Here is a 15371-nt window from a genome sequence, read left to right as displayed (position 1 = left end):
CCAGACCTGTGCCCTAGGAATCACTTCTTCACCAAAATGCATCACTCCTCATTCATCGCAATGACCGCTACTGCAGCCAGCGCCGACCCAGCATCCTTCCAAGCTGCATTTACTTCACCTTACAACCTGATCAACCTAAGAGTCATCGGCGAGTGTGATTACACTAATCCTAGGTTTCCATCTGCTCCTCCCAATCCTTGGACAGGCCCTTACATCCACCGACCGCGCGCTCATTGGCACCCCTGGCTGCATCGCTATACAAAACAGGACCCTATGCACATTACCAACCTTAGTTTCAAAATCTAACCCTGCCCGGCCAGTGTTCCTCAACCACCCTCGGCTAAGCCTAGTGTTCCTGTACTCATAGAAGCAGTGTGCTCACAAACCTATGTGCAGCATGTCTGGTTCGAAGGTTTGAGACAGTGAAGACACTTCTGTAAGGTGTCATGTCCGGTCCTTTTGTTTTACCCTGTAAGGCCCACCCAAGTAAACTTTGACCCTTCACACTCAAGAAAGCAGTATCCCAAGAGGAGAACCCTTGTATAATTATGGTGTCACTTCCACGTCGTTGGAATCAGACAGTGAACTGTCCCTGATTTTTGGCTCAAAGAGTCCTGCAGGTGAAGGATATCTCGCTGAAAAACGAGACTCTGCTCAGAACATTCCCTTAAACTGTCCGTCGCATCCTGTCTTGTCATTCACTTGACATCTGGCTGAGAATCATTTGTCATTCACATGATATTCAATTAACATCACTTTGAAAAGCCATGGAATTTACTGTTGTATTCCATTGACAGTGCCGTTACTACTCCCTTCACGTTGCCTTGCCTTTTCTATAACATCCCAGTAGCATCTGCCCTACTAACCCTTAACGTATTGTTGGCATTCCCATAGCATTCCCTCAGCCCGTCTTGACATCTTCTCGATAGTATCCTGACATTGCCTTGGAATTTCCTTGACATTCCCCTGCTATCCCTCAAAGTGTTCTTCACTTTCCAGTTGCCTTCCCATAAAGTTCTTTTGCCAGTACACCCCCTTGGCACTATCTCATCTTATCTCCTTCACATCTCATAAGATTCCCTTGACACTTTATGATATTCAAGGTCATTTTTGTGCAATTCTGTTAACATTCCTTTGTCATCCCATTTGCTTTCCCTGCATGGTTCATTGGCATTCCCTTCTCTGTGAGCCGATAGATGACCCTACCTTGTCAGCGAGCTTGGTGAAGTTCTGCCCAGCCAGCTTTACCATGTCTCCGAGGCGGAAGATGGGGCAGTACGGTTGGGTGTCAGGGTCAAAGCGGCATTTCTTGATCTGGTCACCAGTGAGGTTGGAGGCCAAGTTCCCCCTGTGTGGGCAAAAAGAGAGAGGGCAGAGAAAGGGAGGGGAGAGGTGAGGATAAGAGACAATAGGAGAGGAGAAGGGAGGAGAGGAGAGTCGGATACAGTGAGGAGAAAGAAGAGAGAGAGAAGCAAGGGAAAAGTAATAAAAACAGATGTGAAGGACAGTATCTTTAAGGCAGACATAGTGGAAATATAATATAGAAGTCAAGGTTAGGACAGAGATTATTGGACTTGTGTATTGAAACAGATAAACAATGGGCACACTGTATGGACCAGGCAACTCTTATCCACCATCAAACCATGTTCCTGGTTTCTCCCTCCTATAATATACCCACATGTGTTAGTAAAACAATGTGTGGGTTTCCGGATTCTGCCTATGGTTTTCTCTATAGAGCAGGGAACAAAATACACCTCGTTGAGGAGCTGTGAGTTATACATTGCCATGTTTAGTACTCTGCTTTTCCATGACCTAAATCAATGCGTAATCACAGATGTCTCAACCGCTGGCGGATGCTACAGAGAGGCAGAAGTCAATTTCACTAGGAAAGGCTTTGATGGGGCCTTCCCCATGATGGTAGGCGAGCTCTCAGGGACATATAAGGGAGGTCCTGGATGTAAGATGTGGTTCACACTGTAAAAAGCTGGGGCCAGGCAAGAGAGGCAAGCAATGCATAGTGATAAGCAGCTTAAAGGGACCGAGCGCCAATTGAAGGATAATTAATGTCGGAAGAAAAATTGTCAGTGTTTCAGGTTGGAGCACCTCTTGCGAGTGTCATCACTGAGTTCAGAAAACTATGAAGGCCTCTGCGGCAGGTTTAAGAACCGGCTTACGTATGACTGGGCAAGCTGGTCTCTCTGGACTGCTATATAGTCTGCCCAGAATTGAGTTGATTTGACTACTGATCTCGCTTTATTTCATTCACAAATTCTGCGCTCTGTCTATTCTTCAACTCACTTCCCGTTCTCCTTGCAAAACGGGGTGCTCCATTCCCAGCCTTCACTTTGCTTTCTTTTGGATTCCGACACAGTTCCCGATCCCAGAACTCCGTCTTAAGCAGCCATAAAAAGTCCCAGTTTACTGTTCATCTCAACCTAAAAAATACCCTGATCACTTCTGATTTGATGCAATAATTTCATCAAATTGAGTCTTATTCCTCGCTATAGTGTAATCGGGTATTATCTATGTAGACGTGTTGGAATGTAAGCAAAGCGTCCAGCTGATGTGATTAGTGTCTGTATGTTGTGATTGCCTTAAGCCATTTGAGGCACAGTCAGATGCTGTTTCGAATGCCCTCATGGTTTCAGTTTCATGGTCTGGGCCACAGTGTCAGAATTCACTTAAATATTGATGAGAACCAAGCCCAGGATGTCTCATTAACCTTCAGTTTGGGGGAAGAGACCCTCAGGCATTTAGTAGCGCTGTTTCTGTTTGGTGTCCCATTTAGAATTCCTAACTGCACAGGGGCCAATCCCTTCTTCTTGTTTAGATGGAGTCAGATATTTGCACCTAGCATCGTTTCGACCACATTTGCACTGATGGAGAGCTTGGTTAATTTTCTACTGGTATGGATTCTCATTCTGTTTGTGTAGGGGGAAGTGTGGCTGACATGAGAGTGTCCATGGCCAACCATTTCTGAAGGGAAGTCTTGTTAAGTGTCCTGATAATGGGGCAAGGACTGGGACTCGTTATTCAGGTGCGTGCGAGGAGATGTCAGCCTCTGGGAAGGAGCAAGGATCCCAAGTCTTAAGATGATGATAGCCTACCTTGTCCGGGTGTGGACTGGCAGAGGCATTTCAACATTGGATAATGGGTTGGTGGTTGGCACACAAAAGATAAAAGTGTGATTTCTACATGTGAGATATCACTGCTAGTAGTATCTGTGTTTAAGAGGAAGAAGCAAGCCATGTTACCTATACTTCTCGGGAGGAGTATTTCAGGTGGGTTCTGAAAGATTGTAAACGGTCTTCAATAATGTGTTCAAGCTGCTGAGTCCTGTCATGCCATACTGATCAAATGTTCTTTTCTGGTTGAACTTGGATTTGTCCATGTGGTTGAATAGACATTAGCTTTATTTCAGCAGCAGCTCGCCCCAACCCCCACCTGCACCATCCTGTTCTTGGGTTGAGATGTTTGACTGGCTCCATACAATGGAAGAGCATGACGCTCTTAGTAACTGGCAGCTGCGGGTGGTAGTTGGACTAGGAATAGGGGCGCATTGTTTACTGTTTGTAGGCTTTTGGATCAGATAGAATTAAACATGGTCTGTTGCATGTCTAATGCCTGATTTCCTAGGTTCTGTGTAACCCGACCGGCAGCTCTGCTGTCCGATGCATTCTCTTGTAGGGTCTGTGCAACCTGGAGAATAGCTCTGCTGTCTGTGTCGCGAGCCTGTGAGAACTCTGTAGCCGAGGAATGTCTGAGTTGTCGGTGTAATCAGGGGGATAGTTGTGCTGTATAAGTAAGATCTGTGCTACTTATGAATGGTTCTGCCGGCTATTGCCGGAGCTGCATAGTTCACACAGAATGTGATAAAGCTCTGCTGTCTGAGAAACACACAATGGGGAAAGATCAGAAGTCTGAGGACTGAGCATGTTAGATTCTGAAACACGAGAGATAGCTCTGCTGCTTTATGCTTCAGCCTGCTAGATCTTCATAAACTGAGGAAAGGTTGCTGGGTCTGAACCCTGAACCTGTAATATAAATGTAACTTGAGAGATAGCAGTGTTGTCTGAAAATGGAAAGTTTAAGATATGGCTAACCTGATGGATAGCGCTGTTTTGTAAGGTCTTAGGCCGTGAGATCTGTGTAACCCGATGGGTCGCTAAGCCAATTTAATGTAAACCTGTAGGATCAGTGCAACATGAGGGATAGTTCTACTTACTACATTTGTAAGCTCTAAGGTTAGTGTAACATGAGCAATAGCTCTGCTCACTAAATATGTGTCCTGTTGAGTCAGTGCCACATAAGGGATAGTTCAGACGATTGCAGTTGCCACCTGTAACATCAGTGTTACTTGAGAGATGGGTCTGCTGACAAAGTTCGTAACCTGTAATGAAAGATTCACGGTGGGAACAGTCTACTGACTAAATTCAAAACCTGTAACATCAGTGTAATAAGATTGATAGTTATACTGGCTACATTTGTAACCTGCAAGGTAGGTGGATCCTGAGGGTTAGCTCTGCTAACTAGATGGAACATCTATAAGATCAGTGTCACATGACGGTTAGCTCTGCTGACCAAATGTAGAGCCTTTAAAGTCAGTGTAACCTGAGGGGTAGCTCTGCTGAATCAAGTCTTAACCTGTATTTGTATTTCTTTATTTATATAGCACACCAGGCCCATGGGCATCTGGGCACATTTCTTGAGGTTACACACAGAAAATCCAACATATACAGAAAAGTATTACCACAAGATATTACAGGCATATCAAGTGTACAGATAAAGTGGTTACACGACTGAGACAGTTACAGTGCAGGTGTCGGTCCATGCTTCAGTGGGAATACAGAGGTAGGTTGTGTGCGTCTTGTTCAATTAGCCATGTTTTAGCTTTATTCTTAAAGGCTAAGAAGGAAGGTTCTTGTCTGAGCGATAGGTGCATAGAATTCCAAAGTTCTGCGGCAAGGACCGGGAAACTAGCCCCTCCTGACTTCTGAAGTTTAAATATGGGTATGGATAAGCAGTGAGTTTGAGCTTTTCTTTGTGGTCGGCTAGATGTTTGCCTCGAGAATCGAGTGGCAATGTAAGGAGGTGCATTGTTAGTCAAGCATTTGTGAGTGAGGGCCAGGGATTTGAAGGCAACTCTTTGAGAGACAGGGAGCCAGCGAAGGTTACGTCGGGTGTCAGATATGTGTTGGTTCCTAGGGAAGTTCTTCACGGCCCTGATGGCGTTGTTTTGGGTAACCTGAAGCTTATTAAAGTTACGGTGACTTGTTCCAAGATAGAGGCCGTTACAGTAGTCTAGCTTAGACATGATTAGTGCTATAGCGAGAATAATGCAGTTAGATGTGTTGATGAAAGGTCGACAGGCGGTGTTCAGTTTGCATGTGTATGCGGATGCTGAAACCACAGCATTAGTTTGTCTTGAAAGCGATAAGGCAGAGTCAAGGTAAATGCCTAATGTTTTAGTATCATTCGAAACCTTAATGATGTTGCCAATCAATGTCAAAGGATTTGAATAAGTGATCTAGTTTGCCAAGTCGGTGAGTGGATCCTAGGATCTTGTATGATCAGTGTAACACATGGGATAGCCCACATGTCTCTAGCCTAAACCATGAAGACCAGTGTAACCTTATGGCAAGCGGATGGACTTACTTCTCGAAGTCGAAGAGGGGGAAGCGGATACTATTCTTGATAAATATGGTGAAGTTCTCGGCTTCCAGCATGATGGGCCTAGAAGAGAAGAGGTAGAGGAGTGGATGTTACTGCCTTCCGGCACCACAGACACACAAACCGTACAAAACCAGAGTCGGAGTCTGCAGAGGGATACTGCCCATGTCGGGTCACCATTTCAGAGTCTACTTTAGGAGATGACACCTTGATACTAGAGTCAGACACTAGAGATTGTGGCCTTGAACATCATGAGACCAGGGCCACAGCCCAGAGAGGGAGACCATCCACGCTCTAGAGTAGCCACTCTCCTACCTATTCTAAAAAAGCCCTTTGCTATCTCTGACAATTAGGCTAACTACTGCCAGCCTCTCCTCTAACCCACTACTCTAACATCCTAGAATGGTTAGTCTTCAACAGGTACACCAATTACATGCAAACAAGCTGACTCTGTGATGACCTTCAATTTTGGTTCAATAGCCTGCGCTGAGGCTCACCCCTCTTTCCTTCTGACCCTCTGCAACATCGGTATCTTGGACACTGAACTCACCGAAAGTGCCAACTACCTCTCTGATCGGACATTCTCCAGTTCATTGAATGCACATACAAATCTCTGCTATCTGACCTTCCTTGCAGTAGGGTCCCCCAAGGCTCTGCTCTCAGCACTCTTCATTTCACTCTCTACACCCCTCTTCCCTCTCAAGCTCTTCTTTTCCTACCACACTTTATAGATGACGTGCAGAACATTGTTTTCCCTTTTACTCTGTTTACCCCTGACCTCTCGATGAAAATCTATGTCTCTCAGCCATACACCACTTGCGGAGAGGCACTTTGCTACCTTCTGCTCAAATCCCCAAAGATCAAAGTCATATATCATCATGCCCAGAACACACCACTCTCTTGCCCTCACTGATATCCTTTCCACTGACTGCCTCATTCCCTCCCTTAAGTGTCTCAATGTTGGGGTCCTCTTTGATAGCGATCTGAAGCGCCATCAGTTCATCGCTGCAGCATCTATAGCTGCCAGATTCACCCGGCTCAATTTCAGGAAGATCCACCATCTTCCCTAATACCTTTCCATAAAAACGTTTGTCTCCATTCTGGCACTTAGTTGATTTGACAACTACTTAAGCCTCCACTTTGGCACCCCCTTCACCTTTGCAACCATCAACCAAATTCTCAACTTTGCCACTGGCACCCCCCGCAGTCACCCCTGCTCAGTCGCCCACCATTCGTTTCAATGGACCTCTCACCCACCAAAAATAAAATCGTGTTTATTCACCCGCCTTTGCGACACAAATGGTTGAGAGCTATGAACCAGTGCGAGCAATTGCAAAACTGTGACTATCAACCACTGCTGCATCTCTTTGACAGAGTGCACCAGATCACCTTAAAGGGACAACCACTGCTTATCCTTTTTAGCAGGATACAGTAAATTCTCTCGAGGAGACAGCACTAGAGCACCACAGCTCCTTTTTGACTGTGTTCACCCGGTCGTCTTGAAGAGACACCTGATACTGCTCTTTTTTGACAGGGTACAGTAGATCATCTGGAGAAGAGAACCACAGCAGCTTCCGATGGGTGGCCTACGTCAGATCACCGGAAGAAGACCCCCGCTAGGGATTCTGTTCGATGAGATACACCAGATCATCTGGAGGAAGCAACTAGCGTGGCTCCAGTTTGATGGTGCGCACCACGTCATACTACAACCACTAAGGTCCTCCTCGGTTCAAAGGCACTCACGCTCCAATGGTGTCAATCTCGGTGGGGCACCAGCCCTGGATCTCACATGTCTTGTATCTGGCACTGAAGTTCACGCATCGGCCAGTCAGGTACCCTGAAGAGAGGAGAGAACAGAAAGAGACAGTCTCAGATTATAATAAATAGAGTGGGCAGAAACAGCAAGGTCAATAGGGGCACCCGAGAAGACAGACTGAGATTATAAGAGACAGGCGTAGAAAGTTTATAGGCACAGGCAGAGATTGCAGGAGGCACCAGAGGCATTCTTTGAAAGTGCAAAAGGTAAGCAGGAAATGGACAGACACATACTGAAAGTTTGTGAAACACGGGCAGACAGTGGAACGAGACAGTACAACATTACAGGAGATACAAGAGACTGCAGGATAATTATAAAAGACAGCGTATAGACAGAGACAGCTTGTGATCACAGGGAAATCAGAGACACATCCTAGAATATATAACATGGAAGCCTGAGGCACACCTTATGATTACAGGGGACAGCAGGGACACACCAAGAAATGATAAGAGTAGCAAGAGACACACACCCGGATAATGAAGGGCACATCAGGCTCATAATGAGATCATCAGGGACACAGGACAGACGAGGGACCTGCCTGGAATTGTAAAGGATACAATAGACAAAGCCTGAGATTATCAGAGGCATGGCCAGAGGTTGATGGTGACAACAGAGATATAGCCTGAGATAATGAGGTACACAAGAGGTACAGAGCACCCCTCATAGAGCGTGAGAGAATTTAAAGGGCATCAGGGATACATCTCTAGATAGCTCTATAAAGGTACGAGATAGGCCCTAATGAGGGTCATGGAAACAGTCTCAAATTATTATTGTTTCCATAGATACAATCCGACAGCCATGATCAGAATAACATAGAATATGAATTGGGGCGTATTAGAGAGAAGAGGATAGAGGGGAGAGCACCAACCAGAAAGAGGAAGAATAAGATGGGTGTAAAGAGAGACAGAGTGGAAAATTGACAGTGCCATGGACAGAAACAGAGAGCAAGAGGTACAGAGAAAGGCCAAGGGACGCAGTCACGTATCGATACACAAAGAGCAGGAAAAGAGAGGGTAACGTTCATACAGAGAAACAGGGTGAGGCAAAGAAGAACAAAGGATCAGAGAGAAAAACCTAGCAACAGAGATGACAGTGAAACAATAAAACAAAGTTTTGGCAAAAGTAATCACATAAATGAATAAAGCAATGGAGACAGACAGCAAGGCAATGGAACAAAGAGAAAAGGGAGAAGGAACAGGCTGAAAATTACACAAACAATGAAAAGGAGAGGTACAGATGCAAAATGTAAGACAGTGAATAACAGAGTAGGATGCAAATAACAGTCAGATACCAAGACAATGGGGGTCATTACAACGTAGGCGGTAGAGGGATAACAACGCCGGTAGAGCTGCCGGCACCGTTATCCCTCTACCGCCTCATTACGAGGTCTGGCACCGAGGTCAGGTAAGGCGTCCTTAGCGGGTCCCGCGAGCAGACCAGGATGCTAACAACGGGCCCGTTGTTAGCAGGCCCGTTGTTAGCATCCTCCCCATTCCCATTGAGCCCTATGGGGGCTCGAATGGGGATGTACCGGGTCCGGGTTCCTTGAATGTCCTGGTATTTCCCGATTCGGGGAACCCGGACCCGCTAAAAGCGGCATGGCTACCTCCATACTTGTAATGAGGCCCAATGACACAAAGCAACAAGGGAGGAGAAACAGGCAGAGAATGACACATAAACACGATGAAAACAAGAGCCATAGATCCAAACACCAAGACAGTGAAAAACAGAGACAGGCAGCAAGGCCGTGACACTAACAGAGAAGACAGTAGAAAAAGGCAGAGAACGACACACAAACACAATGAATAATAAAGAAAAAGACAGTCATTAAGACAGTGAAACAAAGAAAGATAACCCTGACAGACAGAAAGGAAGTCAAGCAAAGAGACATAAAAGGAGTGGTAGAGATGCAGCGAAAGAGGGAGGGGAATGGATAGGAAAAGCAGACCTAGCAAGACAGAAAATGGTTTAGAGAGACTGTCAAAGTGTGGGAGAAAGATGTTGCAGAGACAAAGCTAAAAAAAGCATAGTGAGACTAAGGGGTGGGAATTGGCCAAGAGACACAGCAAGTGGGTGGGGAAGCTGGGTAAAGAGGCAGAAATAGGGATTGTAAAAAGAGAAACAAGGGGATACAAGAAGAGTGATTAACTGAGAGCCAGACAAAACCAAGACATTTTCACATGAGAATGGAGTAGTTAAGAGGGATATGAGCTGTGGAAGAAGGAGGGGAGGCGGGAAATGCTACAAGACAAAGAGTGGGTGGGGGGAGACAGCGAAAGAGGTCGAATCAGTGATCAGGGAATAAAAGGCTGACTTGTTGAAAGCAACCAAGCATCAAAGGTCGTAGGGTTCACCGCCCTCACCATTTCCTGTAGTGCCAGAGGAAAATCCCTTGCATTTGTCATCATTATTGCAGGTATATTTCACTTCTGTCTGAGAAAAAGAAGAAAACAAAACATAACAAAGAGGGGAGATTAAGAAAAAAAGGGAAAAGATTGAGTCGAAGAGAAATAATGTAAATAAAGCAAGATACAGACAGATTGAAAAGGACAATAGAAGCAGTTAAAAGTAAGGTCAACGGGAGTGAAAAAGAAGAGAATGAGAAGGAAAGAAAGATAAACACAACAAAGGAATGAGTAAAAAGGCAACAATAGAAGTAGTATATTAAAGGAAGGGGCAGAAAGGCAAGGCAGTTGGTTTGTAAAACATTCCTCTAGAAAGGAAGAAAGGAGGACATTGAGTAAAACACACAGGAATTTAAAAAAAATAAAACAATAGCTGGACAATTTGAAAGACTGCGAGCAAGTACTGTAAGTGGAAATTGATCAGGGTGCATTTAGGGTGCATTCTGTGTTAACATTAGCATTGATAACTCAAATATCTTTCACTTTATAAGACATGTTATTTAGAATCTGATAATTAATGATCCATATATTTATGAAAAGGCACAATGATCCATGTGTGATAAGGTCAAATGTTGATACATTAGTTGCGATGGTCAGAAACAAAAAAAATACTTGAAAAATGTATCTATCATTTGTTCCACCCTTCAGCCACATAATCTCTCGGTTCCTCACTTTTAGGATCTATTTTATTCACTGCTGGGCCATTCTCCTGTAATTGTGTCCCGCAGTTTCACCTGCTCTAGTAACTCATCAAAATACGATCTTTCAACATGCTATCTTTCCCTCCAGTGTGCTTCTAGCTGCTCAACAATGAATTATTCAAATTCACCATATTCTCATTGCTTTCACTTGTCACTCTACATTCCAAATTTGGTTTAATATTTCAATGTCTTTATCATGCAGTTCAGCATTCGCTCCAGACATTGGACCAGTCTGCACTTTGTAAGTTCCAATTGCATGGCAGGGCCGACTCAGGCCTTCATCACTCTGAGGTCGATAAAATGAATGCCATTATATTGAGTATTAATAACACCGGCAGTTACAGCACAGTGGCCATCGTACAAAACACGTGGGACGAAAGAGAGATTTTCAGCAATATATCTCTCATCAGATTCAGCTCTGGGATGAATCTTTGTGGGCAGTAGGGTTTTATCTAAAACTAAAAAGGGCGTTCCTGTCTTTCAACAGTCCAAGCAAAATGCTTCAGGAAGGTTTAGCTATAAGGCTGGACTGCATTAGTGCCGTTCAACCCTTGAAATTGAAATGGACCCCCACAAAAGTGAGAGGAATCCAGCATTAAGTGCTGTAAAAGAACACACAATCAGAAGCCAGATCCCTGGGCTTCTTTGTTGACAGCAGCCTCTCCTTCCAAAAGCACATCGCCAAGAAAGCCCAAATGTCCCAGCTACAGATTGCCACTCTCCACAAAACCAAACACTTCACCCCCACCACCTGTGCGACTTCAGCACTGACAGTAAGGCTCTCATGATTCCCCACAGTGACAGGGGAAACACCCTCTTAACAGGGACCTCATCTGCACATCTGGCCCCATCAAGGCGGTCCACCACTCCTCAGCCGGCCTCATTAGAGGTGCCTGCAAATTCGACAACTTCGCCTCCCTGTGCGAGATTCAGTAGCTTCCCCTCCCCACTACGATCCTACTCAAAACTGCTTGCATCATCTACAAAACAGCCTTAAACGGCACAGCAACATACTTGGCAGCTAAACTTTACACCTCTGAAGGGTTTCGCAGCCCCGTAGAGAATCCATCGCAAGGTTGGAGAGAAAGCTAGCTCGCAAAAGGAAGATCCCCAAACAGTCCTTCTCTTGCCATGCCCCGACCCTCTGGAACTCTATCCTGCTGCAGGTTTGGAATTCCCCCACTATCCTTCAGTTCCTCAAAACATTCAAAATGTGTCTCTTCCATCAATGTCTCCCGCACAACTAAATCCATGCTTTCCGCCCTTCCCCCAGCAGTACTCCACTACTGTTCAAAAACGCCATGCACAACTCTGGCTATAAAAGATCATATCAAATAATATTAATATTAGTTCCTGAATCTTTCAAAGCGTAAACTTCAATTATTCAATCTATACATTTTTATAGTCTTTCTATCTAACAATTGTTGAAATGATCAATATGTAATTTATTCAGTTATTCAATAATGTATCTGTCAATCTTGCAGTGCATGAATCTCTCAGTGTCACCCTCCAATCACTCCATACATCGCCCTAACAAATAGTCTCTCACATTTCTAATCCTCCAAAAGCTTACAATGTGGATTAACCAATATTGAATCCTTGAACCTTTCACTCCCTTTGTCATTTAGTCATTAACTTTTCGTGCCATTCTTTCAGTATGTCAGTGTTCATTCCTTCATCGTTCCAGCCATTGATATTCAAATGCCCTCTAACATTTTCCTTTCAATTCAATGTGACATTACTCCTCTGATTGCTGACTCACTGAATATTTGAATCAATATACCCGTTAACACATTTATTAAATCCTATATAAGCACCTGGGGCATGGGAGTCAACCAATCAGGTTGCTCGGATCATGGGCTGAATCCCACGACGTCAGCCCACGGCTGCTATCCTGACCCACCATCTTCCCCCCCAGTGTCCCCTCTCTTGCCCACGGGTCTCTGGTCGCTTCCCACCTCCCACCCCCACTTACCTGATTAGTTTGGCAGCAAAACCCCCGCCCCTGCTGCCACTCCATGTTCACGCCGGCCGCCATGGAATTGGAAGAGAGGCACCACACGGAGCACCGCCTTCCAGCTCCATGGTGGCCATCTTATGTAAGTGGCATGGCATCCCGTTCCTTCAAAGAAAATAGATTGTTGTGAGCACCCTGGGTTTCCAGATTTAAAACCTGCGGTGCTAATACAACAATAACACCTGAGCAGGCCCACCAGATTGTGCGGTTACAGCGTCTGGGCCCATTGTTAAGGCCCTCGCCCTGTTCCCCAGAACGTTACCATCCGATCCAGACTGCCGGATCAGGTGTTATTGCTATAATGTTTCCATCTCTAGGATTATCACAATATTACAGTCCTTCTGTTGTTCGCTCCCATAATCATTCAATCGTTTCACAATTTGACTCCTCGTGTTTTCATCGTAGTATCCTTCCATCAATCTATGATTCTCTTTATTAACTACAAGCAATCAATCCTGCCAGCTTTCAGTTACTCTAATTGCTCATCGCCTGATCCTGACATAATTGATCCGCTCGATTATCCCTTTGTATTCGAATTTGGATTAAGCAAAGTTTTAAATTGTAGCCACAATGATTCTTGGATCCATTGAATATGTAACCCTATTGATTTGATTGGCCCTTGAGGAATTTGATCTGTGCTTTGGTAAATGAAACTATCACTGCATTTATGCTTTCTCCACCACCTCATGCCACCTCATGCTGTGCTCTCACCTCGGGGCAGAACCCTTGCACCTGGTTTTCTGTAATGATCAGCTTTGTTATAATCACGAAGACGGACGATCCCTGTAGGGAACATAAGAACAACACAGAAGACCTAATGGTGAGTTGCACAGGAAGAGATAGGGTTAGGGGGAAAGGAACAGGGAGAGAGGCAGGCAGATACATGGAAGCAGAAGGTTGAAGAGGAGGCTCAATGAAAGTGGGTGGAATATAAGGCAGAAGTATAGTGGTACAGGAAACGAGTAAAGTGCCTGCATATAGAGAGAACATGAGCGGGCTGAGCAGGGGGCAGCATGGACGGGCAGAAACACACACTAGGCAGTCTTTAGCTGTACACTGGGAACATTTATTAGACATCACACAACTTAAATGCAACATGAAATTCCATCATACCACAGCATCTCAAAGGAAGAAAACAAAATTACATTAATAAGACAGGTGGTATCACAAAAGGAGGGTACGTCAACAACACATGAACCCCCTTCGTAATAGGTGGTCCCCTCTGCCCCCAGAGCAGGGCATGACAGTGAGGTGTGCCACTGCCTCCCTGCCATGCCCTTTTGGGAGCACTACCAGGAGGGCCCTAGACGTATATTGATTGCCTCCTGAACCCCCCCCCCTTAGCCCCTGTGACCCCTATTGGCCCGAAGTCCCCCAGCGAGAGGCAGCAAGGCTACACCGATGGCCGAGGGCAAATCACCAAACTTATTGCACCACCACCTGCCATCCCCCCTACTTATAAACTGCTGGGTTTGAGGGGTGGCCAACGCAGGGCTGAAAAGGAAATCTGTGAGCAGAGGCAGGAGATGACATTGGGATCACTGAGGATGAGCTGTTTCCTCTTCCCTGGCCGCCCCCTGAAATGGTGGCTTTCCCACCCAACTGCCTCCCTCCCACCCTAAAAGCCTGCAAACGGAGTCTGCAGGCCCCCGGCACACCCAGGTTGCTTCCGGCTTGGTGCCCTGCATCACCACTATGCACTGGAAAGAAGGAAGACGCTGCCTGGGGACTGCAGGGACTTCAGCTGACGGCTCCCACTCTGTCCGCGCCACCCACACCCACCCAACCTAATCGCCCCTCTATTTTGTAGAAGTCTTACCTCCGATATAGTAGACTAGTAAAAGTAGGGTGGGGAGATTAAAAAACGTGAGAGATTTGACTGTAAGAAGAATGGATGGACCAGGGCAGGACCTGGGCAGGACCAGTCCTATGGTCCATCCAGGCAGGGACAGCCAAGCTTTGCTAACATATCCAATTTAGATTTAGTGACCACAGATCTGATGACTGGGTAAACACTCCCATCTGCAGTTGAAGTGATAGGTGAACAAATGCTCTGAAATGAAACTTGTGATAACTAAGTTTGAGGAAAGGGGCATTCTTCTGATCGGAGTGGAATCAGAAATCAGATGTGTGTCTGTGCTGCCTGCATGGAGGGCTCAGTGGGTTGAGGGGTTGGGCTTGATTTACTACAAATGAAGAAACATAGATCATTCTTAGAAAGCCAGGCAGAGACTTGTAGAGGAGCAGCCGAATGCCTCTACAGGAAGTCCCGCCCCCACCAGTATGTTGGAGGCCTGAAATGGTGCCATGCTTGACACCAGCAGTTGTGACCATTCTGCTGCGAATCTTCAAGAAAAGATAGCCACTGAGAAAACCCTATCAGATGTACTCCCGAAGAGATGACAATCTCATGGAGGAAATCACCAAAGGAATATGAAAAAGAGCAAGAAAGGGAGCTGATGACATCAAAAGAAGCGAGCATGACGCACAGAGAAGACTAGGTGAAGAAGATGTATGGCCCTTATAGAAACTGATGTCGGAATAAAGAATTGAGTAAACGTTCATATGTGAAAAGAAGATGGCGCGTGTGAAGAGCACTGCAGAAAATGCAAGTCGTTCAATAACTGTACAGACGCTGTAATGCAAGCGGATCGAGTAATCTTAGAAGCTTGCTATGAGTAGTGAACATCGGTGTCATAACTTTAGTAAGCTTAAACCCATGAAGAGAAGAGTCGAGAGCTGTGTTGCAGCAAATAATTAGC

General features: G+C 45.5%; 1 protein-coding gene across 1 annotated transcript in view; it reads right to left on the bottom strand.

The window, feature by feature from the left end:
* P2RX3 (purinergic receptor P2X 3) overlaps nt 1-15371 on the bottom strand; it is a 338535-nt gene that overhangs the window by 77173 nt on the left and 245991 nt on the right. The window contains exons 3-7 of the mRNA XM_069629000.1: nt 13321-13392; nt 9850-9919; nt 7414-7507; nt 5656-5733; nt 1207-1348 (exon numbers count right to left, since the gene is read on the bottom strand). Of these exons, the coding sequence (XP_069485101.1) occupies nt 1207-1348; nt 5656-5733; nt 7414-7507; nt 9850-9919; nt 13321-13392 (456 nt within the window). The remainder of the gene's footprint in view (nt 1-1206; nt 1349-5655; nt 5734-7413; nt 7508-9849; nt 9920-13320; nt 13393-15371) is intronic.

Source organism: Ambystoma mexicanum, chromosome 12 (genome assembly GCF_040938575.1).
Source record: "Ambystoma mexicanum isolate Mex_15411 chromosome 12, UKY_AmexF1_1, whole genome shotgun sequence".
Lineage (NCBI taxonomy): Eukaryota > Metazoa > Chordata > Amphibia > Caudata > Ambystomatidae > Ambystoma > Ambystoma mexicanum.
This window is presented reverse-complemented; position numbering and strand designations above follow the sequence as displayed.